The 25,554-nt window shown below is 50.9% G+C and overlaps 1 protein-coding gene across 1 annotated transcript in view; it reads left to right on the top strand.

The window, feature by feature from the left end:
- The window catches only part of LOC135190407 (histone-lysine N-methyltransferase PRDM16-like), a 237,139-nt gene that overhangs the window by 192,297 nt on the left and 19,288 nt on the right, over positions 1–25,554 (top strand). The window contains exon 3 of the mRNA XM_064171760.1: positions 1,107–1,157. Coding sequence (XP_064027830.1) covers positions 1,107–1,157 — 51 coding nt within the window. The remainder of the gene's footprint in view (positions 1–1,106; positions 1,158–25,554) is intronic.

Genomic DNA, 25,554 nt, shown 5'->3' with positions numbered 1-25,554 from the left:
AGAGCCCAGCAGCGTTTTAATGACTTGTACCACCACACCTCTTCTGGAGGAGGAATTAAAGAGCTTCCCCTGAAGCATCCCACAGCCCCGACCCCACAGGCAGTGGCTGCCGTTGGGATGCAGCTGCTGCTGTGCTCTGAAGGCCTTGGCTGAGCACAGGAGGGGACAACAGAGGTGTTTGCAAGGGGGAAGATGCTTCCAGCATCACAGAGGGGTGCCAGGAGGGCAGTTGCTGTCAGACTTGCCCCTGGCACCATTCCTCATAAACCATGGTGCTGGTAGAGTCAGGGAGCAGCTGCAAAAGCCTCTAAGATGATTAAGTCCAACCAGCAAGCCACAACCACTGTGGCCATTAAACCATGTCCCCATGGCCATGGCCACAGGTTTCTTGACTGCCTCCAGGGATGGGGACTCCACCACCTGCCTGAGCAGCCTGTGCCAGTCCCTAACTGCTCTTGCAGCAAAGAAATTGCTCCTGCAAGAGCCATCAGGCATCAGAATAGGATGCCTGGGGAGGTGGTGGGGTCACCACGGCTGGCTTCGGTCAGCTGCCCTGGAGGGGCTTGCTTTTGGAGAGCCCACAGGACTGCATCTCCTCAGTGCTCATGTTCCCTGCCACATGGGACAGACACTCCTGTGCCAGCAGCAAGAACTAAAGGAATTGTTTCTAGAAGCTACAGCAAACTTTAGAATGTGTGGAGGGAATTCCTTCAGCACATCAAGAATCAGAGAATCATTTGGGCTGGAGAAGCCCTCTAAGATCAGGGGGGTCCAACCACCAACCTCAGCCCACCATGGCCATTAAACCAGGTGTGTTGTTCTGGCACAGCTGAGAGTTTTGACCTTTGAAAATCATCATCTTCATCATTTGGGAGGTGGTGGAAGCCTCATCCCTGGAGGTGTTTAAGGCCAGGCTGGATGTGGCTCTGAGCAGCCTGATCTAGCATGAGGTGGGAGGTTGGAACTGGATGATCCTTGAGATCCCTTCCAGCCCTGACAATTCTATGATTCTGTGACCATCATCATCATCATCTTTACTATTTTAGAACATTTTGAGCTGCAATTCAAGTTAATTTTGTTCTCTCTTCTCTTTTTCCCCCCCCTAGCAAATTCTGACTGATCCTGAGGTGACCTCCCAAGAGGGCAACATAAAAAAGGTAGGATGTGGCTCGACCTCGTGCAAGTTGTGTTCCTTCCTGGCTCTCAAAGTCACCTGGACACCTTTTTTTCCCCTCTCTCTTCTGACTTGGGTAGGTGTGGATGGCAATAGAGTTGTCAGAGGCTTTCCAACATTTGCTGCTGCTTTTTTAACCGAAGGATTTTGTGGTTTTCTTGGCACAGTTTTCCACTCAGTTTGTGATTCCAGTATTTCTTGAGAAGGAAAAGAATAGTTTGAAGTGTTCCTTGAGCCAGCTACAACATAAACAGCTAACAATCCAAACTGCAAAACCTCATTTAGCTCTTTTCCAGTAAAAGAAAACCTTGCTCCTTTGTTCAAGGTGCTACATTTCTAGAGGCCACTCCAGCCTGTAAAAAGTGGCTTCTGTGAAGTCCAAGGCAAAAGGCAGAACTCTCTGAAAGGATAAAATTGATCTCAGGTGATGAATTGCTGCTCCTTTTCGTCATGTAGTGGTGCTTAAGCTCTTATAGTGACCAGAGGAAAATGTGTTCCAAATACAGCCCAGCTGGAAAGATGTCTTCAGAGAGACTGGGAGGCAGCCTCAGCACTGCAGGTTTTAGTAGCCAGGCTCCTTGTCTGCTTTCAGCAGTGCTCCAGTGACTCCTTTCCCTTTCCTTTCCTTTCCTTTCCTTTCCTTTCCTTTCCTTTCCTTTCCTTTCCTTTCCTTTCCTTTCCTTTCCTTTCCTTTCCTTTCCTTTCCTTTCCTTTCCTTTCCTTTCCTTTCCTTTCCTTTCCTTTCCTTTCCTTCCCTTTCCCTTTCCCTTTCCCTTTCCCTTTCCCTTTCCCTTTCCCTTTCCCTTTCCCTTTCCCTTTCCCTTTCCCTTTCCCTTTCCCTTTCCCTTTCCCTTTCCCTTTCCCTTTCCCTTTCCCTTTCCCTTTCCCTTTCCCTTCCCTTTCCTTTCCCTTTCCTTTCCCTTTCCTTTCCCTTCCCCTCCCTTCCTGACCCCTCTCCTCCCCTCCCATTTCCTCCCCCCACTCCTCTCTTGCCTCTCCCTTTCCTTTTTCCTTCCTTTTCCTTTTCCTCCTCTCCTCTCTCTCATTCTTTCTCTCTCTTTCTCCCTTTCTTTCCTCTTTTCTTTCTTCCTTTCTTCCATTTTCCTTGGCTCCCTTTTGGTTGCCAGCTTCACTAAAGCAGTGTTCCCAGTGCTGTTTGGTTCTAGCCTCTCTGGATGCCTTCAGGAAGTGCTTCTGTGCTGCTGTAATTCTTCTCCTGTGCAGTTGCCTCATGTCAGAGCAGTGCTGGTGGTGAACTCTGAGCTGCTGCAAGTGGCAAACAGTGAAATTTGCAACTGCTGCTTTTACTCATCCCTTTGGGCCAGCTTCAGCACCCTGCCTGAGCTCTGAAGGCTAAAAGGAAGCACTTGTTTCACTCTGCCAAACAGAGTGCAACACAATCCTTGCCAGGCTCCACAGTTAGCTTGGGACAAGGCATTTAACCACATGCCCAGCGTGGACCCTCCTGTCCTTGCCACGCGGAGCAAAAGCAGCTTCGATTTTAAGAGCCAGGGCTCCCGAAACGAAGCCTCCTCTGACCATGCAGTGACCTTGCAGAGGACCTGTCCCTATACTGCTGAACTTTTTACCTTGTTCATCTCCATAACTCACTTGGGGTTTGTCTGTGCCTCTGTGGGATCCCTTTGTCCGCAGTGACAAGGTGGCAGGTTCTTATTATCACCGCGCACTTAGCACAGAGCTGCAGCTGATTCTCCACGGCTCACCACTGCTCTGCTGCTTCTTTGCAGGCTTTAATTACCAACATCACAAATTCCACATCCCAACCTCAAATTGCCCTAAAGAGAGCAGGCATGGGATGAGGCAGGGGATAAGAGAAACGTTGGCCTGGCAGCTTTGCACCTTCAGGGCTTTGCATTGTAACTTCTCCGCTCGCAGAACGTCTCAGACAGCGACAGGGCTCAGGAATTACTGTGCCCCTGCCGTGTTCTGCTGTCCAGCAGGTATAAAACTGGACAATTATGATATCTGACATGGGGGGGAGGAGGTGGGGAAGGCCTGGCCATCCACTTCTGTCTTCTGAATGCATTGTAGAGAAGCACTCTTGGGAGTTTATGAGGTGATAAATTTATTGAAGGATGGGCAGTAGGGTTGTACAGCTCGGGGGAGAAAAGGTCAGAGCAGTAAGGTAAAGAGTTCAAGTCTAAACTTTATGGCTTGTGAAAAGACCTACTGCTAGAGAGCTTTTCAGGCAGAGAAAAGGGGAAATAAAGAATGAAAAATCATTCCCTCCACCTCCTGTAGTATCTTACAACTGTTTGTGAGCAGTGCTCCAACAGTTCACTCCTGGGAGAAGATTTCCTTTGCCAACCTCTCTCTAAATCCTTCTCTTGTCATATCCCTGCAGACACAATGGTTGAGATTTGACTTCAGTTTATTCCTGTTCCTTGAGAGATAAGTCAGTGGTGAGAAGGTGACTGAAGACAAATGGAGGAGTAGTGGGTGGGCTGGTTGGAGCTGGTAGGAAAGGAAAGCAGAGCCAGGCTGAGGGACCATCTTCAGTGGCTTATTGCACTGCTGTAGCACAGGCTCAGAAGTGGGTGGCAACGAGGACTAGGAAGAGAAGGAAACCTCCAGAGTGGAGAGGTAAAGGGGTACAAAAGTAAAGTAAAAAAAAAGAGTAAATAAAAAAGTAAAAGAGAAAAGGGAAGAATAGAGTAAAAAGCTTAAAAAACAGAGCAGGGAAGGGAAGTGTGGGGAGAGGTAGAGGGAGCTTCACAGATTGCATCGGGTGGGAAGGGACCCTCAAAGCTCATCCTGTCCAACCCCGTGCAGGCAGCAGGGACACCTCCAACCAGATCGGGCTGCCCAGGGCCTCATCGGGTCTGATCTTGAATGTCTCCAGGGATGGAGCCTCAACCACATCCCTGGGCAGCCTGTCCCAGCCTTTTACCAGATGCCCAAGAAGCATCTCTGCTTAAAACCTGAGCCCAGCATCACTTCTGCTCAAGGCTGTGAGGATAAAAAAAGTACAAAAAGCTCTTGGGGAGCTTCTCCTGAACTGCAGGGCAGTGGAAAGTGTGAAGGTGCAGCAGAGCAGACATTGTGGTAGTGTATAAGATACATCCCTGTGTAATAAAAGAGGCTCTTTGGCATTTCTCCCCTCTGCCCAGTGGTTTTCAGTTTGCATTCCTCTTGTTCCTGCTGGAATCACAGCAGCAGGAAGCAGATTTGTTCCCTGGTAGCTGTCTGACAGGGAGGAAGATTTCTGGCACTGTTCCTGCAGGCTCTGCATCCAGCATCATTTTCCCTTACCTGGAAATCTGCTGTGCCTTAGGCTCAGGACTCCTAAGGAGTTTTCCTTTCCTTGGTTTCCCTTACACAAAGCTCCTCATCCTTTTTGTTTAATGAAAACAATCAGCTGTGAGAGCTGTGCTAAAGCAGGAGATCGACTTTTTTTGTCGTGAGCCAGCTGCATGCAGGCAGAGATGTGCTCAGATCCATCAGTGATACCTGTGGGCACATTGTCCTACAGTCCCAAAGGTCCTTTTTTTTTCCCCCTCCCATGCCAGGCTGTTTGTTTTGCTTAGAGAGCAGCTCCCATGCTCTCCTGCTCTGAATTTCCTAAGCTCCTTTAATACACTGAGGGAGAAAATAAAAGGGGGGGGGGGGGGGGGGGGGGAAGGGCTTGTTATCATTATCCTCATTGTCGTCGTGATTTAACTTTGAGAGGCAGATGAAGGATTTCCACTTCCTCTGGCAGGAAGCAAGGCCAGTGTCCATTACAAGCCCCCTTCCCCCCCAGCTAGCAGCAACGCTGGGTGGATTTCTCTCTCCTCTAAAAGTCACTTTGGATGGTGGTTCGAGGATGAGGTCGAAGGAGGCTGTGTGCGTGCAGAGCTCCCAGCCAGGCTCCTCTGGCTGGGCTGTTTTTCTGGCTGCGGTGACAAGAGACCTCAGGGACTTCTCTCTTCAGTAGAGTCTCTATTTAGGTTCTGTTTACTTAGAGGGAATAGCCTGAGGGGCTACTGGAGAGAAAACATCTGTGGGAGATAATCTATAGAGTTATCTATCTATCACTCTTGTCGACCCTGTCTCCCTCGAGAGCAAGCTGAGAGACTTGTAATAAAAAGGCATCGCTGAAGAGGCTTTAGGGACAAATAAAGAGACATGTTAAGGGCCAGCTGAAAAAGGATAGAAGACATTATTAAAGCTCAATAGCTGTCTTATCAAAATCCAATAGGATAGGCATCGGGCAAAAGGCTTTGAATTTATTCTTTGGCTTTCTGGAGAGCCTGAATTTATCCATGAACAAGAACGGGGAGCAGGAGATGCTATCGGCTTCGGGAGAGCTGGACTCGGGCTGCTGCTGGACTCAGGCTGCTGCTGGACTCAGGCTGCCATTGTGCAGAGCACAACAACAAAATCAGAAGGCAAACCTCATTTCCCCCCCCTCCCCTAATTTTGGCTCATCTTTTTTTTCCACTGTGAGGGAATTAAGGCACTGGAACAGGCTGCCCAGGGAGGTTATGGAGTCTCCATCTCTGGAGACACACAGGAAGCGTCTGGATGCGTTCCGGTGTGATCTGCTCTGGGTGATGCTGCTCTGGCGAGGGGGCTGGACCAGGTGATCTTTGGAGGTCCCTTCCAGCCCCTGACATTCTGTGTGGTTCATTTAGGCAAACCCCAAAGGCTAGGAGCTGGTAACACAGTGCTGACCACACCAGAGACTACAAAGCAATTTGTGCAGTAACTTATTCTCCGCTTCCCAAATCACAAAGATCTTTGCCAGCTAAAGCTGCTGTCAGCAGGCAGGCTGAGAATCCAGATCTGGGCCTCTGAGAAAGCATCAAGTAGTTAAACAAGAAACCTGGGTGGATGGAGAGCTCTTAGACCTAAAGCCAGAGCAAAAGCAGCCCTGATGTTTTGTGGCTGCAGATGCAGAGGCAGATAGGGCCATAAATCTCTGCGGGTTTATTATTACATCCCAAACGCTACAGGTCACAGGAACCATCTGATACATCAGAACCACATTGTTCACCCAGGATGATTGATTGATAATTATGATAATTTGCAAAATGATTATTTGGGTATTATAAGCAAGGTTTGTCCCCCCGGATGGCTGTGAAGACATTTTCTATATCATGGACCCGTCAGAAAGAGCCTCTGGCAAGGAGGGGGATGGAAAGGTCTGGCCGGGCGCTCCCGGTGGGACCTGTAGGACTGATGAATGATGACCCAGAGGAGTAAGAAATCAGACTTCAATAAGCAGTCAGGAAGGTAGTTAGGGAAGAGCAAGGGAACTGTTAACTGTCTTTTGTGCAGCAATTACAGCCAGGCCACACAGCCTGGGGCTGGGCGCAGGCTGTCAGAATGTTCCAGCGCGGAGGGAAATGGACTTGGGGCAGAACTTCAGCTGGGAAACTTCTGGGGCTGGCAGCATCTGGGCACAGAATGCAGTTGAGTCTCCACACCCAGAGCCTGCTAAGAGGCCATTGCTCATCTGTCTGCTTCTTGACTGTTTCTCATCCATCTATTTCTTGTCTATTTCTCATCTGTCTATGTCCTCTCTCTCTTACTTGTCTATTTCCTCTCTATTTCTTCTCTGTCTCTTGTCTATTTCTTATTTCTTTCTTCTTTATTATCTATTTATTGTCTCTTTCTTGCCTCATTTTTATCTATTTCTCATCTATTATCTTTTGTCTTTCCCTTATCTATTTCTTGCCCATTATCTATTAGCTATTTCTTGTCTGTTTCTTATTTATCTATTTCTTGCCTATTATCTATTCATTGCCTGTTTCTTACCTCATTTTTATTTACCTATTTCTTGTCTTTTATCCATTTCTTGCTTGTTTCTTATCTATTTCTATATTTTCTATTTCTTGTCTATTAGCTATTTCTTGTCTGTTTCTTATTTACCTATTTCTTGCCTATTATCTATTTCTTGCCTGTTTCTTACCTCATTTTTATTCATCTATTTCTTATTTATCTATTTCTTGCCTATTATCTATTTCTTGCCTGTTTCTTACCTCATTTTTGTTCATCTATTTCCTGTCTTTTATCTATTTCTTTTCTGCTTTTCATCTTATTTATCTACTTCTTGTCTATTATCTATTTCTTGCCTGTTTCTTACTTAATTTTTATGTATCTATTTCTTGTCCTTTATTTCTTGTCTGCTTTTTATCTTATTTATCTATTTCTTGTCTATTATCTATTTCTTGCCTGTTTCTTACCTCATTTTTGTGTATCTATTTCTTGTCTTTTATCTATTTCTTGTCTGCTTTTTATCTATTTCTTATTTTATCTATTTCTTGTCTATTATCTATTTCTTGCCTGTTTATTGCCTCATTTTTATTTATCTATTTCTTGTCTTTCATCTATTTCTTGTCCATTATCTATTTCTTCTTTGTTTGTTATCTATTTCTTGTCTACTTCTTATTTATCTTTCCTTCTCTCTCTCTCTTTCTGTCTCTCTCCTATCTATATCTAATAAAAGCTGTTCTGAAAGGCTTAGTAAAGACTGAACCCCCCCACTAATAGGTGATATTTCTTCACCTTTCTGCACACTGAAGACCCCCCTCCAGTTTTAATGCTTTTCAATCACTTTTCTTCCTTGCTGAGAACCCAAACCCAGGCCTGGAGTGCAAGTTCTCAGCAAGTATGAGAAGTGATTTCAAAGCACTAAGACTTGGGGCAGGGGAGGGGGAGGTGATCTTCAGGATGCAGGAAGGTCTTGGAATCACAGAGTGGGCTGGGTCGGGAGGGACCTTAAAGATGAAGGAACATCACTGACACCAGGCAGGATTCTGTTGTAAATGACTCCTGCTTCTGTGCAGCTCACAGCAAAGCCAAGCTGCCTTGCAGAGTCAGTGTGGAGAGCTGCAAGGCTCCTCTGCACAGCCACCAAAGCTGGAGGGGGAGCACTGATGCCTCCCAAGCCCTCGGCGGTGGTGCAGCAATGCCCAGCGAGCAGCTCAGCTTCCACAGGAGCATTGCTTTCCAGTGGCTGGTGGGGCAAAGAGCTTTCATTTGCTTGTTTGATAGGTTGTATCTTTCAGAACTAAAGGTATGTTTAGCTGCCACAAACAGAGGCAGCCTGGAGTTGATTTTGGTAATCTTTCCCTCAATAGCCTTGCGTCATTCCAATAAGCCCTGGACAAAAGAGTGGACAGTTGTCTGAGAGGCTTTTTTATAACATTTCTCTCTTTTCCATTGTTGGAGAGCTGCTCATAAAAGAACCAGGAGTCCATTAATTCAGTGAATGAACATATAGTAAAGTCAGTTCCCTCTTGAGAACAATAATGTTGCGGTCAGCTTAGGTTTCCATGGAAACTAAGTACTTCTAAGAAGTTTGCATCCTTGATTTTGCTGAAATGAAGCCTGTGAATAGAAGGGGAAAAAAAACCAACCCAGAACCCAACCCCAAACTCCAAAAGGTGTCAGGCTGGCACAGCAAAGCTGGTGGAGAGAGTGATGGTGAAATTGTTTTGCAGGAATAAGTCTGTGTGGTTAACTTCTGCCAGCTTGGAGTGCGGTGTCTGTGTATGACAAATGGCTCTGGAAAGAGGGCTCTGGGGGGGGGGGGGGTTGAACCTGTAAATCAGGGCACGTTAAGAAGAGTAGCAGTAGTGAAGTTTGCTCTTGACATGTAGGATCTAGACTGGTAGGGGTTGGAAGGGACCTCTGAAGATGATTGAGTCCAACCTCCCCCCCGGCAAAGCAGGGTCACGCAGGGCAGGTCACACAGGAGTGTATCCAGATGGGTCCTGGAAGTCTCCAGAGGAGCTTCCATAACCTCTCTGGGCAGCTTGCTCCAGGGCTCTGTCACCCTTGGAGTACAAAAGATTCTCCTCATGTTGAGGTGGTGCTTCCAGGTCCCAGTCTGTGCCCGTTGTTCCTTGTCCTATCACTGGGCACCACTGAAAAGAGCCTGGCCCCTTCTCCTTGCCATCCATAGGATCCCCTCTCAGCCTTCTCTTCTCCAGGCTAAACAGCCCCAGGTCTCAGTCCTTCTTCATCAGACAGATGCTCCAGTCCCTTCATCATCCTCATAGCCTCCATTGGACTCTCCAGTATGTTCCTGTCCCTCTTGAACCGGACACAGTACTCCAGATGTGTTCTCTGCAGGGCAGAGCAGAGGGGAAGGAGACTCTTGAGCTGCTCCAGTACATTCCAGTCAGTTGTAGCCATGTGGATCCCACCAGGATGCAGACAACATCCCCATTTTCAGTGGTTCCAGCAGTATCCATTGAGGTGGTTGGTGGCAGTTGGTGGCAGAGACCACCATGGTGGTCTGTGGCCAAGGCAGTGCCAAGTGTGGCTCTAGTGTGAGCAGTTTGAGACCCAAATTGGAGCCAGACCTGTTAGTAAGTTCAGTTGACTCTTTCCCTCCTACTCCAGGAGAGTTCACACTGAAATCTCTACAGCCACCAGAGCAAAACAAAGAGCAAGGAGCTGGGTTTGCTCTTTTAGCCCCAATTTACAACCTGCTGCCTTATTTTCTTCGAGGGAAGTGTCCAAACTGTGCCACTGAGCTATTTATAGACTGCTCCAGAGGACAGGCATCTCTGCTGAGCAATATCTCTGCAGATAAAGGTGTCCCTTTAACTCCAGCCACAGACAGTTATGAGAGGTCACCTTGTCTTTGTGTAAGCCATCTCAGACAGATGCACACAGCTCTTTGGAGGCCTCCAGTTTCTAGCAAACCCATGCCACAGGTGTTTGGAAGTGAAAAGGCAGGAGGCTGCTCCCCTGCCAAACCCAAGCCCTTCACCTCAGTGTGTGTGTGGATCTGCTGCATCTCTGCTGGCAGACATAGAGGGGAGGGATCAGGGACCTCAGGAGATTCACAGAATGGTTTGGGTTGGAAGGGACCTTCCAGATCACCCAGCCATAGACAGGGACACCTCCCACTAGAGGGGTTTAAGGCCAGGTTGGAAGACGCCTTGAGCAACATGGGCTAGTGTTGGCAGGGAGTTGGAACTCGATGAGCTTGAAGGTCCCTTCCAGCCTAGCCCATTCTAGCACTGTGTGTGAGGGAAGGCAAGAGGCTTATTGAGACATTTTGGCTGAGCAATCTTCAGCTGAGCTAAAGATGTTTGCAGACTAAGACTTAGCAATTTTTGACATCAGAGAGACAGAAAGCCAAAGGCATCCTGGGCTGGCTCAGGAGCAGTGTGGGCAGCAGGACAAGGGAGTTTCTTCTGCTGCTGTGCTCAGCACTGCTCAGGCCACACTTTAAATGCTGTGCCCAGTTCTGGGCTCCTCAATTCAAGAGAGATGTTGAGGTGCTGGAAGGTGTCCAGAGAAGGGCAGCAAGGCTGGGGAGGGGCCTGGAGCAGAGCCCTGTGAGGAGAGGCTGAGGGAGCTGGGGGTGTGCAGCCTGCAGCAGAGGAGGCTCAGGGCAGAGCTCATTGCTGTCTGCAGCTGCCTGCAGGGAGGCTGTAGCCAGGTGGGGTTGGGCTCTGCTGCCAGGCAAGCAGCAGCAGAACAAGGGGACACAGCCTCAAGTTGTGCCAGGGCAGGTCTAGGCTGGATGTTGTTAGGAAGTTGTTGTCAGAGAGAGTGATTGGCACTGGAATGGGCTGCCCAGGGAGGTGGTGGAGTCTGTGTGGCTGGAGGTGTTGAAGCCAAGCCTGGCTGGGGCACTTAGTGCCATGGTCTGGTTGGTTGGGCAGGGCTGGGTGCTAGGTTGTGCTGGCTGAGCTTGGAGCTCTCTTCCAACCTGCTTGATTGTATGATCCTATGAGCAGAGAGCTTCCTCAATACTGTGAGAGCCACACGTGCTGGGGAGCAAGCTCCTGGCTTTGGGAGAACAAAGCACACCCAACAGTTTGTGTCCTGCTCCCCTCTGTGGGTTCAGGCACTGAGCTGCAGTGGACACCCCCGTGTGGGGGTCGGAGCTCTGCAGACAGGGCTGGCTGCAGGGCTCCATCCCGGGGGTTAATTGTTTGCATACCTCTGAGCACGTCCTCTCTTTTTCCCCCCCCTGCTAGCCCCCAGAGCTGCACTCTCAAAGGCTGGCATTTCCAGTGCAGTGATGTTGTGGCTGATTAGGAGGCATTACAGCCTCTGCTCAGTTTAAAAATGCCAGAATGCCCCAGAGATCCCCATGAATCTGCTGCCAGCCGGCCCCTGTCAGAGCTGAAGGCAGCACTGTCTGGAGCCCAAAATCAACTTCAGGAAGGTCATGTGAAAGAAAATCCTCAGTCATCAGGAAGCCCTTGGCCTCGTGGCCTTTCTGACATTTTCTGACAAACCTTAAATCAGCAGAGTAGACAAAACATCACAGAGTGGGGAACGGCAGCCTCCGGGATCGCAGGGCTGTGTGTTAACAGGGAAGGTGACCCCCACCTCGTCCTGCTCTGCCATCCCTCCGGGAATGCTGAGGGCAAGCATGCTGGGAGGAGGTCCTGGAATGAGCTTTGGATTGGGAACCAGCCCTGGGCTGGGCTGGGCTGGGCTGGGAGCAGGAGGCTGTAAGTGATGCTGAGGTGGAGGAGGGAGCTGCCAGCATACTGCCCCCAGTTCATTCCCACCGCTCTGGAAAGGTTCCTCAGGGATGTGCTCAGCCTGCACTCACAGCAGAGCTGCTCCAGCCCTTGGAGCATCCTCATGGCCCTCCTCTGGACTCACTCCAGCAGCTCTGTGTGCTGATGATGGGGACAGCAGACCTGGACACAGTGTTCAAGGTGGGGTCTCAGCAGAGCAGAGTAAAGGGGCAGAATCTCCTCTCTTGCCTCACCCTCCTCTGGCAAAGCTCTGGTGGGAATGCAGAGGAGCAAAGCCTGGGCTGGCCTTCTTGTGATCCATTTTCTTCTCCAGAGCACAGCAGGTGAAGTGCAGTGAAGGAAGCTGGTGTCATGGTGAGGCACCTCTTAATCTTCCTGATGATTTTAGGGGCCTGGCCTCTCAGAGATGAGGGAGTTTCAGTGGCTGCTGAGCACTTTTCCAGCTCATTAATCATGCCCGTAGAGATAGTTACACATATCTGCGCTCACATCTCAGACCCTGCCTGCTGCAGCGACTCCTTCTCTTGCAGGAGAATAAATCACCACTCCTAAAGGCATAGTTTCTCTCCATTTCCCCTGGAATTTCAGTCTTCAGGTTCAGTGTAGCCCAGAAAAGGAGATCTTCCTCGTGTGGAGACTCTGGGAGGTTACAGAAGTGCTGCTGCACCGAGGTCGTTTTTATCCTGGTGCTGAAGGGGTGGAATTCTCTTTTCCTTAGGAATTAAGTGCAGACATTATTCAGGATAACTTTTCCTTTCTCATATTTCCCCCTGCAATGACACAGAGATACCACCAGACAAGTGCAGGCTTTCCTTCTTCGTTCACTTCCCTTCCTATCTCCTTAACTTTCTTTTTTTTTTGCCTTCTTTTTGCTTCTTTTTTTGCCTCTTTTTTATCTTTGCCTCTTTTTGTTTTAGTTATGCCCAGAAATAACTTGGGGCTACCTGCTGAGTTCTGTTGGCAAACTGAAGCAGCTATTGCTGCTTCCAAATGGAGAGGAATCATTTTTCCTGTCATGGGAATCTTCAGAAGGGTGAATCCTGAAACCTTTGTGGAAAGAGGTCAGGTATGATGAGGCCCCTGCACGCTGTGTGAATTACTGTCACTGCTGAGGCACTCAGCATCAGGCTGGCTGCAGTTGGCAGTGGTCAGGGTTCTGCCATCATTAAATCTATTAGCTCAGATGCTACTTATGAGTGATTTCCCCCCCCCCCCTTTTTCATCTTAATTCCTGTTAGGAAGAGAGGATTGGAGCAATCCTGTTGGGTTAGTGAGTCCAGTTCACTCTGCAGGGAGGATCTGTAACAATCCATCAGTAGATTGTAGCTCACCCCCACCTTAAGTTCTTCCAGGCTTTTTTGTTCTTCTGATGACTAGAGCATGTCTTCTGAGTTCCAACACAAATTTATTCCTGGCAGTTTTATGCTTGCTGGCTTCTTGTGCCAATAAAAACCTCTCCTTTGAATGCTATCCCATCTTCCATTCCAGCTCTGATGCTCCCCATATGCTTCGCTGTCCTTCGATGGCTCTGCTGCACACAGCAGCAAACCTCACTTTGGCTGCACTGCCCTTGGCTGAGCCTGGTGTAGGAGTTTAGGAGGCCTTAAGATTCATAGAATGGACCTCCAAGATCAGCCAGTTCCATAGGTAGGGATAGCTCCTACCAGCCCAGGTTGCCCAAGGACTCAGTTCAACCTGGACTTGAACTCCTCCAGGGTGGTTGTGGAGCACAGAATCACCCAATGTGATCAAAGATCATATTGACATAGAATGGACCTCCAAGATCAGCCAGTTCCATAGGCAGGGACACCTCCCACCAGCCCAGGTTGCCCAAGGACTCATTCAGCCTGGACTTGAACTCCTCCAGGGAGGTTGTGGAGCACAGAATCACCCAATGTGATCTTTGATCACATTGGGTGATTCTGTGCTCCACAACCTCCCTGGGCAACCTGTGCCAGTGTCTCACCACCCTCACTGTCAAGAATTTCTTCCTCATCTTCACTCTCAGCCTGCCCTCCTCAAGCTTCAGCCCATTCCCTCTCATCCCACTGCTCCTACTGATGTGTCCAAGGCACTGCTGCCTCCTTAGTGGCACCCAGCAAAACCCCCTCCTCATCCTCATCCAGTTTCAAGCAGAGCATTTCACATCTTTGTGCTGGATTTTGCTCTTAAAAGTGATTTAAGTCCAGGAGGAGAAGTCATACCAGGAAGAAGCAGCCATTGGAATCATGATTATGCAGATAAGGAGATCTCCTCTGAGCAGCCAAGGCAAGAAAACCACTTTCTGCTCTAACCCTGCTGCTCGACTCTGTTATCGCTGAACCCCAAACCAGAGCATAACCATTTTGCTCCAGGGAGTGTTTTGTGTTCTCGTGACTTCAAAGTGTGGCACAGATGGAGGCTTGGTCAAACAGCCATGGCCACGAACACAGATTATTCTGGGCTGCTTTTTCAACAGTTCTCTTTTACTTCTGCTGCACGATAGGAAGGTTGGCAAAGGAATCTCTGCAGTCCTGTTTGGTTTGGAAACTCGCTCCCGAGTTTGGATGCATCTCTGAACTGCATCAGAAGCCCTTTGGGCTGTTAAAGCCTGATGAAAACCTTGCACATGAGTCTCTTTTTTTTTACTTTGGGGGTAATTTTTTTAACTTTTCTCTATTTTAACCTGAATTTCTTTTAATTCCTCCCATTAACTGGGCTGGAAATAGCCAAGAAAAAGGTTTCCTTGTTTGTATTTACTCTGCTCTGGTTGCGACAGCAGCCAAAGCCTCAAAGTGTGAGAAGCTTGTGTGGATAAATAACCAGCAAAGGAGCTCATGGATTTTGTTTCTTTTGCACTGCAAGGCCAGAAATGCTCTCAGAGCTGGGCCAGGCTTTTCCCTGAGTGTTTTCCTTCTTGCAAGGGTTTAGTAGAATGCCAGAGCAAAGCCTTTTTTGTTTGCGGGGTCTCTTAAATGCCTTGTTCCATAACAAAGCAGAACCACAACCCTTGATAGGCTTGGCACAAGGAGCAGGTTTCAGAAGAGGACCAGTTAGGGAGTGGGAAATATTCTGAACAACAACCCCCTGTGGCAGTGATCTGTTATGAAAAGGGACAACTCACCCCAAAAATACCTGATGGCAGCACTGGCACTGCCTCAAAGTGCCTTTGGATGCTCACAGCCCTGTGAGGCTCTGTCAGGCTGGCTACAAACTGCATTTTGCTGTGCCAGAGGAAAACCTTCAGGCTTTTAGGCACTAAAGGGGAAGGAGTTGTGTGCCCAGAGACAGGGGAAGGCTGAGGAGAGGAGACTGAGGGGAGACCTCCTTGCTCCCTGCAGCAAACTGAGAGCAAATTGCAGTGAGCTGAGGTTTTGGGCTCTTCTCCCTCGTCTCAGGTGGTAGAAGGAGAGGAAATGGCCTGGAATTGTGCCAGGGAAGGGTTAGATTGGAGATAAGGAAAAGTTTCTTTGCTGCCAGAGTTGCCAGGGATTGGCACAGACTACCCAGGGAGGTGGTGGAGTCCCCATCCCTGGAGGTGTTCAAGCAACTTTTGGCCATGGCATTTAGGGACATGCTTTGGTGGCCATGGGGGCTTTGGGTCAAGGGTTAGACTCAGTGACCTGGGAGGTCTTTTCCAACCCAAACCATCCCCCAGTTCTCTGAATAGATGTTGGCTGAATTCATATCCTGTGTCAATCAGAAACTCTGCTGCACTCTCTTAGGGTAGGAAACAAGTTCTGTTGCTCTCATTCCCCAGACCATCCTGTAGCTCTGCTTTAAATGTGTCCCACACTGCATCACAGCAGCTGGGTGCTGGGTCACTGCCTTGCCCAGCTGTGGGGAGTCATCCCCACTCTCTTTGTGTGCCACAGTCACCATCTCCCTTTCTTCACACAGAATCACAGAACTTTAGAGGTTGGAAGGGACCTCCAGAGATCATCCAGTCCAAGCTCCTTGCCAAGGCAGGATCCCCAGGGTAGCTGCCACAGGAATGCATCCAGGCAGGTTTTGAAAGGCTCCAGAGAAGGAGACTCCACAACCTCTCTGGGCAGCCTGCTCCAGGGCTCTGTCACCTTCACTGTAAAGAAGTTTCTCCTCATCTTGAGGTGAAACCTTCTCTGTTCCAGTTTGCAGCCATTGCTCCTTGTCTTATTGCTTCTGATCAGTGAAAAGAGCTTGGCCCCATCCACTTGACACCCACCCCTCAGGTATTTGGACACATGGATAAGATCTCCTCTTGGTCTTCTCTCTTCCAGACTAAACAGCCCCAGGTTTCTTTCTTGGCATCCCCTCTTCCCCCAGTTTGCTTTCCCTCAGATAAAACAGCTCACCTGCATTTACCCTGCTCCCCCTTTTCATGCTAACACAGCACAGCAAATATTGGTTTGATTTGTCTTTAAATGAATCACCATTCCTTTATATTAAAAAAAGGGGGGGAGGGATAAAAAAAACCCAAAACCTCCTAAACATCTTAATTCAGGGCTCACACCTGCAAAGCAATATGGTGGCATAGGGAAACCTTCTCTAAAAGGAGCAGAAATAGTTTAAATAAATAAATTCAGGTCATGCTTGTGTTGCAGAATGCTGCTAAGATAAGCAGATGTTGCTGTGCAGAGTGCTGAAGCTAAAATTCCTGCTCTGCATTAACCTAAAGGTTCCATCAGAACAAGGTGAGGAGAAGGAAGCCTCATGGCAAGCAAGATTTGGGTTAGATGTTGAGAACAAATGAAATATTGGAGTGGCTTGGTGTTGTTTAGTGTTTGGAGCAGAGTCACAAGGGAGGAGATAAAATATCTGCACTGACAGCTCTGAAGAGGGTTAGAGAACAAGAAGCTCAACAGGAGCCAGCAGTGTGCACTTGCAGCCCAGAGAGCCAAGCAGAGCCTGGGCTGCAGCAGCAGAAGTGTGGCCAGCAGGGCCAGGGAGGGGATTCTCCCCTTCTGCTCTGCTCTGCTGAGACCCCACCTGGAGTACTGCATCCAGCTCTGGAGCCCCTGGGACAAGAGGGCTGTTGAGATGCTGGAGAGTGTCCAGAGCAGGGCCAGGAGGATGCTGAGAGGCTGCAGCAGGTCTGCTGTGAGCACAGGCTGAAAGAGTTGGGGCTGTGCAGGCTGGAGCAGAGGAGGCTCCCAGGGGACCTTCTTGTGGCCTTCCAGCATCTGAAGGGGGCTACAAAACAGCTGGGGAGGGACTTCTGAGGCTGTCAGGGAGTGCCAGGAGTGGGGGGAATGGAGCAAAGCTGGAGGTGGGGAGAGTGAGGCTGGAGGTGAGGAGGAAGTTGTTGAGCAGGAGAGTGGTGAGAGGCTGGAATGGGTTGCCCAGGGAGGTGGTTGAGGCCCCATGGCTGGAGGTGTTTGAGGCCAGGCTGGCTGAGGCTGTGTGCAGCCTGCTCTAGGGTAGGGTGTCCAGGGGCATGGCAGGGGGGTTGGGACTGGCTGCTCCTTGTGGTCCCTTCCAACCCTGACTGATTCTATGACCCCAGCCTGCAATAGAAGAGGTGGAGCTATGGCTGTGGAATCTGTGGAGGCTTCCAGCCTTACAGGGTTTATGGCTTTAGAAGTTTCTCTTGTTCATCAGTGTGGAAGCAACTGGTTGGGTGCCTGAGAGCTGGACCAGACCCTGCACTCCCTATGGGGGCTGCAGGTGCAGGCTGAGCACCTGGGTTGGGGGCAGTGAAGGATTTTTCTTCTCCTTTTACCCTTTGCTTTTTCTTTAGTGGTGCTGCTATGTTTTGTGCTCTTGGCTTTCAGTTTTCCTTATCAGCCAAATATTTCCCCCCATTTTCAAGTGGATTTGGTGCTCAGGAGAGCTGGCAGCTTACAACAGCGTTGATCTGAAGGGCTGAAACTTACCTCCTAAGCTCCTTACACAGTTGAGTTTCCTCTTGTGGAAACTTGCTGAGCCAGATTAAAGAACTCAGGCAGAGTTGTGAATTAAAAGAGCAAGCCAAGGATGGCAGCCCAGGAGGTGCAGTGAGGGGCAGCAGGTAGATGAATGGTGCAGTGAGGGGCAGCAGGTGGATGGTGCAGAGGGGGGCAGCAGGTGGATGGTGCAGTGGGGGGCAGCAGGTGGATGGTGCAGTGGGGGGCAGGAGGTGGATGGTGCAGAGGGGGGGCAGCAGGTGGATGGTGCAGTGAGGGGCAGGAGGTGGATGGTGCAGTGAGGGGCAGCAGGTGGATGGTGCAGTGAGAGGCAGCAGGTGGATGGTGCAGTGAGGGGCAGCAGGTGAATGGTGCAGTGGGGGGCAGGAGTTGGATGAAAGCTGCAGTGAGGGGCAGCAGGTGGATGGTGCAGAGGGGGGCAGCAGGTGGATGGTGCAGTGGGGAGCAGGAGGTGGATGGTGCAGAGGGGGGCAGCAGGTGGATGATGCAGTGGGGGGCAGGAGGTGGATGAAAGCTGCAGTGAGGGGCAGCAGGTGGATGGTGCAGAGTGGGGCAGCAGGTGGATGGTGCAGAGGGGGGCAGCAGGTGGATGGTGCAGTGGGGGGCAGCGGGTGGATGGTGCAGAGGGGGGCAGCAGGTGGATGGTGCAGTGGGGGGCAGCGGGTGGATGGTGCAGAGGGGGGCAGCAGGTGGATGGTGCAGAGGGGGGCAGCGGGTGGATGGTGCAGAGGGGGGCAGCAGGTGGATGGTGCAGTGGGGGGCAGCGGGTGGATGGTGCAGAGGGGGGCAGCAGGTGGATGGTGCAGTGGGGGGCAGCAGGTGGATGGTGCAGAGGGGGGCAGCAGGTGGATGGTGCAGAGGGGGGCAGCAGGTGGATGGTGCAGCCCTTGCTGCTTCTCTAAAGAGGATTTGAGGTGTCAGAACATTTCTCTGTTCCAACCTGGCAGTTGTTTGCCCTTGTGGCTGACATTGCTCAGTTTCTATGTATCGTGGCACTGGGTGGAAACATCCTTTAACTGCCAGACAGCACTTAGTGATAAGCCTGCCAATTAATAATGCTGCTTTGAAAAGCCCCAGAATAGGTGAGAAAGCAAAGTCCTTTGCTAAGTCATATTTGCACAGTATTAAGAGTCCCCTTTTACCTGCTCCAGTAAACATGGTATTAGGAACTCTGAGCCATTGAAAAGTTGAGAGACTCTAATGATATGTGGAACTGATAATTGCCACTCCTCCCCATTCAGCACCCACTTATCATGCCTTTTGTACATACATGCCTTTGAAAGAGACAGCCCATGGCTGAGGGATTTCTCTTCCCTAAATTCACTGGTGGGCTTGCTTTCTTTCCCTTCCCCCCCCCCCCTCCCCCCCAGCCTTGCTCCATCGACCTGGTTTATCAGTGCAGGAGAGGAATCAGCCTTTCCTTCAAAGCTGGTAGGCTTTGGGTCTGGGTAGGCAAACAGCCCCCTCTGTTTGCTCAGCTGATGCCACAGTCTTGTTGTGTCGTTGTGTGCAAGATGGATTCGGTCTCTGATGGACACAGGAAGGGACCTAAAGCTGGAAGCAAGGCACTGAGGTGGCTGTGGCTGAGTCCATGCAGCCACTGCTTGTTACTTGTGGGCTTTGCAGTGCTGTGCCAGCTTTGAGGCTCTCCACACAAGAGGGACATGGACCTGGTGGCTTCAGAGGAGCCACAGAGGTGATCAGAGGGCTGGAGGAGCTCTGCTGTGGGGACAGGCTGGGGGAGTTGGGGCTGTTCAACCTGCAGAAGAGAAGGCTTCAGGAAGACCTTACAGCTGCTTTTCTATATCCGAAGGGGACCTGCAGGAAGGCTGAGGAGGGACTGTTCAAAAGGGCCTGTGGGGATAGGAGGAAGAGTAATTGTTTGGAACTAGAGCAGAGCAGATTCAGATTGGACATCAGGAGGAAGTTCTGCACCATGAAATACTGGAACAGGTCCCAGGGCTGTGGTTGAGGCTCCATTCCTGGAGACATTCGGGATCAGCCCTGCTGTGTGCCTGGGCAGCCTGCTGTGGTGGGAGGCATCCCTGCTGAGCACAGGGGAGCTGAACAAGCTGCCCTGGATCAGCCCTGCTGTGTGCCTGGGCAGCCTGCTGTGGTGGGAGACATCCCTGCTGAGCACAGGGGAGCTGAACAAGCTGCCCTGGATCAGCCCTGCTGTGTGCCTGGGCAGCCTGCTGTGGTGGGAGACATCCCTGCTGAGCACAGGGGAGCTGAACTAGGTGCCCTGGATCAGCCCTGCTGTGTGCCTGGGCAGCCTGCTGTGGTGGGAGACGTCCCTTCTGAGTACAGGGGAGCTGAACTAGCTGCCCTGGATCAGCCCTGCTGTGTGCCTGGGCAGCCTGCTGTGGTGGGAGACATCCCTGCTGAGCACAGGGGAGCTGAACTAGCTGCCCTGGATCAGCCCTGCTGTGTGCCTGGGCAGCCTGCTGTGGTGGGAGGCATCCCTGCTGAGCACAGGGGAGCTGAACTAGCTGCCCTGGATCAGCCCTGCTGTGTGCCTGGGCAGCCTGCTGTGGTGGGAGGCATCCCTGCTGAGCACAGGGGAGTTGGACAAGCTGCCCTGGGAGAATCCCTTCCAACCTGATGCAAGCTGTGACTCTGCTCAGTCTGAAGCAGCAGAGCTGCTGAAGCTGTAAGGCAGTGACATGCAGAGGGAGGCTGGAGCAGAGCAGAGGTTTTCAGCTGGCAAGGGGACGTACTCCATCATCTGTATCTTTGTGTGTTCCTGTGCTCTTAAAGAGGCACAGAAACGGAATTAATTAGAAGTAGATGAAGCTGTTTGATTAAAGGGCTTGCTGCTGCCCGGACGGAGGTGTGGGTATAGAAATGCAATTAGTTGGAGAGTGCCATTAGCAGTGTCAGGGAGCAGAAGTAATAGAGCATAACCCTCCCGAGCTGTGCTGCAAAGCTGTGCGGCTCTGCTCCCTCCAGCACTGTCTGCACGGAGCCTTTTTCACCTCTTAACTCTTTCCCTGGAGGAATTTCCATCAGGAGTGCTCCTGTTGTGGGGAAGTGCAGGCGGTGCCAGCGCTGTCCCTCCTGCCACGGCCCGGGCTGGCAAGCACAGCTACGTCAGAGGCTTTCTCCTGGACGTGCTCGGTGCACGAAGTGCTCAGCTCTCAGAATCCCCTGGCAAGTTCAGCTCTGAGGGCCACAGAGGGACAGAACCCACTTCTGGTGTCACCCACCTACGGCTGGGTAGTGTGAGAGCCTCTGGCTGTGACACACGAGGGATGGAAAAGAGGAGTGCCCGAAGCAACGGCGCTGGGGTGCTGCCCAGGGCTGCTGCCTGCAGCACTTGGCTTTTATCAGCTAACTTCATAGAAGCATGAATCAAGCAGGTTGGAAGAGAGCTCCAAGCTCAGCCAGCCCAACCTAGCACCCAGCCCTGCCCAACCAACCAGACCATGGCACTAAGTGCTCCAGCCAGGCTTGGCTGCAACACCTCCAGCCACACAGACTCCACCACCTCCCTGGGCAGCCCATTCCAATGCCAATCACTCTCTGACAACAACTTCCTAACAACATCCAGCCTAGACCTCCTCTGGCACAACCTGAGACTGTGTCCCCTTGCTCTGTTGCTGCTTGCCTGGCAGCAGAGCCCAACCCCACCTGGCTACAGCCTCCCTGCAGGTAGCTGCAGACAGCAATGAGCTCTGCCCTGAGCCTCCTCTGCTGCAGGCTGCACACCCCCAGCTCCCTCAGCCTCTCCTCACAGGGCTGAGCTCCAGGCCCTTCCCCAGCCTTGCTGCCCTTCTCTCAACACCTTCCAGCACCTCAACATCTCACTTGAATTGAAGGGCCCAGAACTGGACTCAGCACTCCAGGTGTGGCCTGAGCAGTGCTGAGCACAGGGGCAGAAGAACCTCCCTTGTCCTGCTGCCCACACTGCTCCTGAGCCAGCCCAGGATGCCATTGGCTCTGCTGCCCACCTGGGCACTCTGCTGGCTCATCTTCAGCTCTTCTCTGCCAGCACCCCCAGCTCCCTCTCTGCCTGGCTGCTCTCAGCCACTCTGTCCCCAGCCTGTAGCACTGCTTGGGGTTGTTGTGGCCAAAGTTCACAGAGATGGTGTGAGGACTTTATCTGTGCTCCTGGGCAGAGGGTGGACTTTGAATGCTTCTGTGAGCTGCTTTAATGAGTGTCTTGTAGTCTCTGTGCTGTTAATGTTGTCTTCTTGGACCTGCAGAGTATGAGGAAGGGAACAGCTTGACCTCATTGGAGGTGTCCCTGCTGACTGCAGCGGGGTTGGACAAGGTGACCTTTGAGGGTCCCTTCCAAGGCACTGCAGTCTGTGACTCTGAACATGGGCTGAGTGTAGCCAGTGCCAATGGTTTACTTGTCCTGCTGAAGCAAATTTGAGGGTCAGCATTTCTGCCCAGTCCATTGCATGTTGCTGTTCTTCAGTGAAAACATCACTGCCCTACGTGTGGAGTGTTCAGCCACATGGTTCACCACTGCCAGCTGACTACAGCATCTTGAAACAGCTGAGTGCTTTCTGGGGCAGGAGCAGCAGTGTCTGTGGTATCCATCCTGTGAGGAGAAAGCTCACCAATATCAGTGCAGGTTGGAACAAACCCACCCTGCAAAGACACTCACATCATTCTTGTGACAGGGTGAGAAGGGAATGGATTGAAGCTCGAGGAGGGCAGATTTAGACTGGAGATGAGGAAGAAATTCTTGGCAGTGGGGGGGGGGGAGACACTGTGACAGGTCACCCAGGGAGGCTGTGGATCATAGAGTGATAGAATGGTTTGGGTTGGAAGGGACCTCCAAAGGTCATCCATTCCAACCCCTCTGCAGTCAGCAGAGGCATCCTCAAATAGATCAGGTTGCTCAAAGCCTTGTCCAGCCTGACCTTGAGATCATAGAATCATAGAATCAGCCAGGTTGGAAGAGACCTCCAAGCTCATCCAGGCCAACCTATCCCCCAGCCCTATCCAGTCAACCAGACCATGGCACTAAGTGCCTCATCCAGGCTCTTCTTGAAGACCTTCAGGGACGGTGCCTCCACCACCTCCCTGGGCAGCCCATTCCAATGGCAAATCACTCTTTCTGTGAAGATCTCCAGGGATGGGACCTCAGCCATCTCCTTGGGCACCCTGTTCAGTGTCCCTCATGGTAAAGAACTTCCCCCTCCCTGGAGGTGTTCAAGGCCAGGCTGGATGAGGCTTTGAGCAGCCTGGCCCCGTGGAATGCATCCCTGCCCTTGGATGCTCTGGAAGGTCCTTTGCACCCCAACCCATTCCACGACTCTGTGACTCCCAACTATGCTCTGTATGTTCCCTCCAGAAGGTGCCTCAGTTCAGAGCAAAAGAAATGCACTTTCATATTGCAGCTGATAAGGAGAAGTTAATAAAATTGGGATTTTGTGCAATGCAGGACCTCTGACATCTTAATCTTTATTAAAGAGACTTAAACTACCAGCAACTGCTGGTGCTGACTGGCACAGCCAGACTCAAGAAACACCAGGAGAGACTGGTCAAATGAACTGTTAAACAACTCTTCCTAATCCATCAGGAAGAAACAATAAGTGCTGGAAACATCTATTTGCCCTGCATCAATCACGCTTACCTAAGCAATTTCTCAGTAATTATCCTTCTGCTCTATAGTTCCTGAGGTTCCTGCTCTGAAAGAGACATTGGCTTTATTAAAACAAAAAAAAAACCCAACCCCAACCTCCTTGACATATCAAAGGGTGGGTCAGAGAGCAGGAATTCTGCTCCTAGTTGTTGTGCTAAAATCCTACCTGGAATTCCGACAGCTGCCTCTGCCTTTGAACTGCTTGGCAAAGGGAAGGGGCTGGGATGTGGATCTGTTGGGGTTTGCTAAGCTGGGAAAGCAAAAAGGACTTGGATCAGCTTGCCAGGAGGTGGCCTGTGGGAAGGCAGCAGTTTGGGGTTGGTTTTTGCTGTAGTAGAAGTAGGGCCTGTCTGTCTGTCCAGCTGCATCCTTTCTGTCCTTCTGCCTTTTTAACCTTTCTGTCTTCTCTGCCTCTGCCTTTTCTGCCCTTTTAATCTTTCTGTCTTTTCTTCCTCCCCTTTGTACCTGCCCTTTCTACCTCCTCTGTCTGCCTCCCTTTTCTCCCTCCCCCTTTTGACTCTTCTTTCTCCCTCTCCTTTCTTCCTCCCCTTTTCCCCTCTCCTTTCTCCCTCTCTTCCTTCCCTTTCTGCCTCCCCTTTCTGCTTCCCCTTTCTCCCTCCTCTTCCTACCTCCCCTTTCTGCCTCCCTTTTCTCCCTCCCCTTTTTGCCTCTGCTTTCTCCCTCTCCTTTCTTCCTCCCCTTTCTCCCTCCCCTTTCTCCCTCCCCTTTCTCCCTCCCCTTTCTCCCTCCCCTTTCTCCCTCTCCTTTCTCACTCTCCTTTCTCCCTCTCCTTTCTCCCTCTCCTTTCTTCCTTCCCTTTCTGCCTCCCCTTTCTGCTTCCCCTTTCTCCCTCCTCTTTCTACCTCCCCTTTCTGCCTCCCTTTTCTCCCTCCCCTTTTTGCCTCTGCTTTCTCCCTCTCCTTTCTTCCTTCCCTTTCTACCTCCTCTTTGTACCTGCCCTTTCTACCTCCCCTTTCATCCTCCCCTTTCTGCCTCTTCTTTCTGCTTCCCCTTTCTGCTTTCCCTTTCTCCTTCCCCTTTCTACCTGCTTTCTTCCTCCTCTTTGTCCCTCCCCTCCCTCCCTCCCTCCCTCCCTCCCTCCCTCCTTCCCTCCCTTCCTTCCTTCCTTCCTTCCTTCCTTCCTTCCTTCCTTCCTTCCTTCCTTCCTTCCTTCCTTCCTTCCTTCCTTCCTTCCTTCCTTCCTTCCTTCCTTCCTTCCTTCCTTCCTTCCTTCCTTCCTTCCTTCCTTCCTTCCTTCCTTCCTTCCTTCCTTCCTTCCTTCCTTCCTTCCTTCCTTCCTTCCTTCCTTCCTTCCTTCCTTCCTTCCTTCCTTCCTTCCTTCCTTCCTTCTTCTTCCATCTGTCTCTTCTGTATGCCTTTCTTCTCTGTCTTCCTTTCCCATCTCCCTTTCCTCTCCCCCCCTGCTTGCCTTTATCCAAACCCACTCCCACAGCTAGAGGCAGAGATGCTCTTATGCTCCTGAGGAAGAGCCTCAGGTGGCCTCCAGAGCGAGTTGCCTGTATCCAGCTCTTCCCCTTCCTTACCCCAAAGGTTTCAAAGTTCTGCTTATGTTTCTCCTGGCCAATCTAACCCTTCTGGCCTAACAGATAAATGAGTGAAGAGCAATTTGTGTCTTGGTTTTGCAGAGCTACACAAACAGACTATCTTGTGCCTGGTTGACCTTTGCTGTTTGAACACTGGGCAGTTCTAAGGAGACATAGCTGTGCCCGTGTGTGTTTTACAGACCCATCATTGTGTGGGGCTTTCTAATCCACTCAGAGGAAGGGGAGGGATGGAGGCTTTGTCAGTATCCAAGCAATTAGGGTAATTAAAAAAGAAAGCTTATTGGGTAAACATGCTCTTAGATTGTGACCTCTTAATTAATGGACTACAGGGAGAAATTACAGCGGTGGCAAGATAATTAACACGTGCATTTAAAGAGAGCTGCTAGGCGAGGGTGTTAGAGGGGAGTGAGACACCGACTGGAGAGGGGAAGGGCCGTGGAGGTGAGCACAGGCAGCTGAGCCAGGCGAGAGCTGCAGGGCTGTGCCCCAGCACACAGCGGGCAGCAGGTTAGGGCAGCTTTGCCATCCCGTCTGGGCGGCTCTCTCCGTGGTGCCTTCCCTTCAGCCCAGTATTTGATGGGTCTCTAGGACCCAGGGTGTCACAGAGCTCCTTGGTGCTGTCCCCAGGGCGTGGAGGAGGAGGGACCCCACAGTGGGGGAATTTCACAGGGGTTTGGTACACTCCAGTATCCCACAGCTGGTTACTAAGAGGGAGGAGGTGATGAAGAGCGTGGGGAAGTGTGGAAGATGAGGAGGGTAGAAGTTAGTCTGTGGCTAATGAACTTGGTGAGAGTCTTGTGAAGAGGCAGTCTGCTGGGAGAGGGATCTTGGGAGAGCTTCCTTAGGAGAAGTCTGGAGACTTTCAAAACCACCTGGATGC

This window comes from Pogoniulus pusillus, chromosome 36 (assembly GCF_015220805.1).
Source record: "Pogoniulus pusillus isolate bPogPus1 chromosome 36, bPogPus1.pri, whole genome shotgun sequence".
Classification (NCBI taxonomy): Eukaryota; Metazoa; Chordata; class Aves; order Piciformes; family Lybiidae; genus Pogoniulus; species Pogoniulus pusillus.
This window is presented reverse-complemented; position numbering and strand designations above follow the sequence as displayed.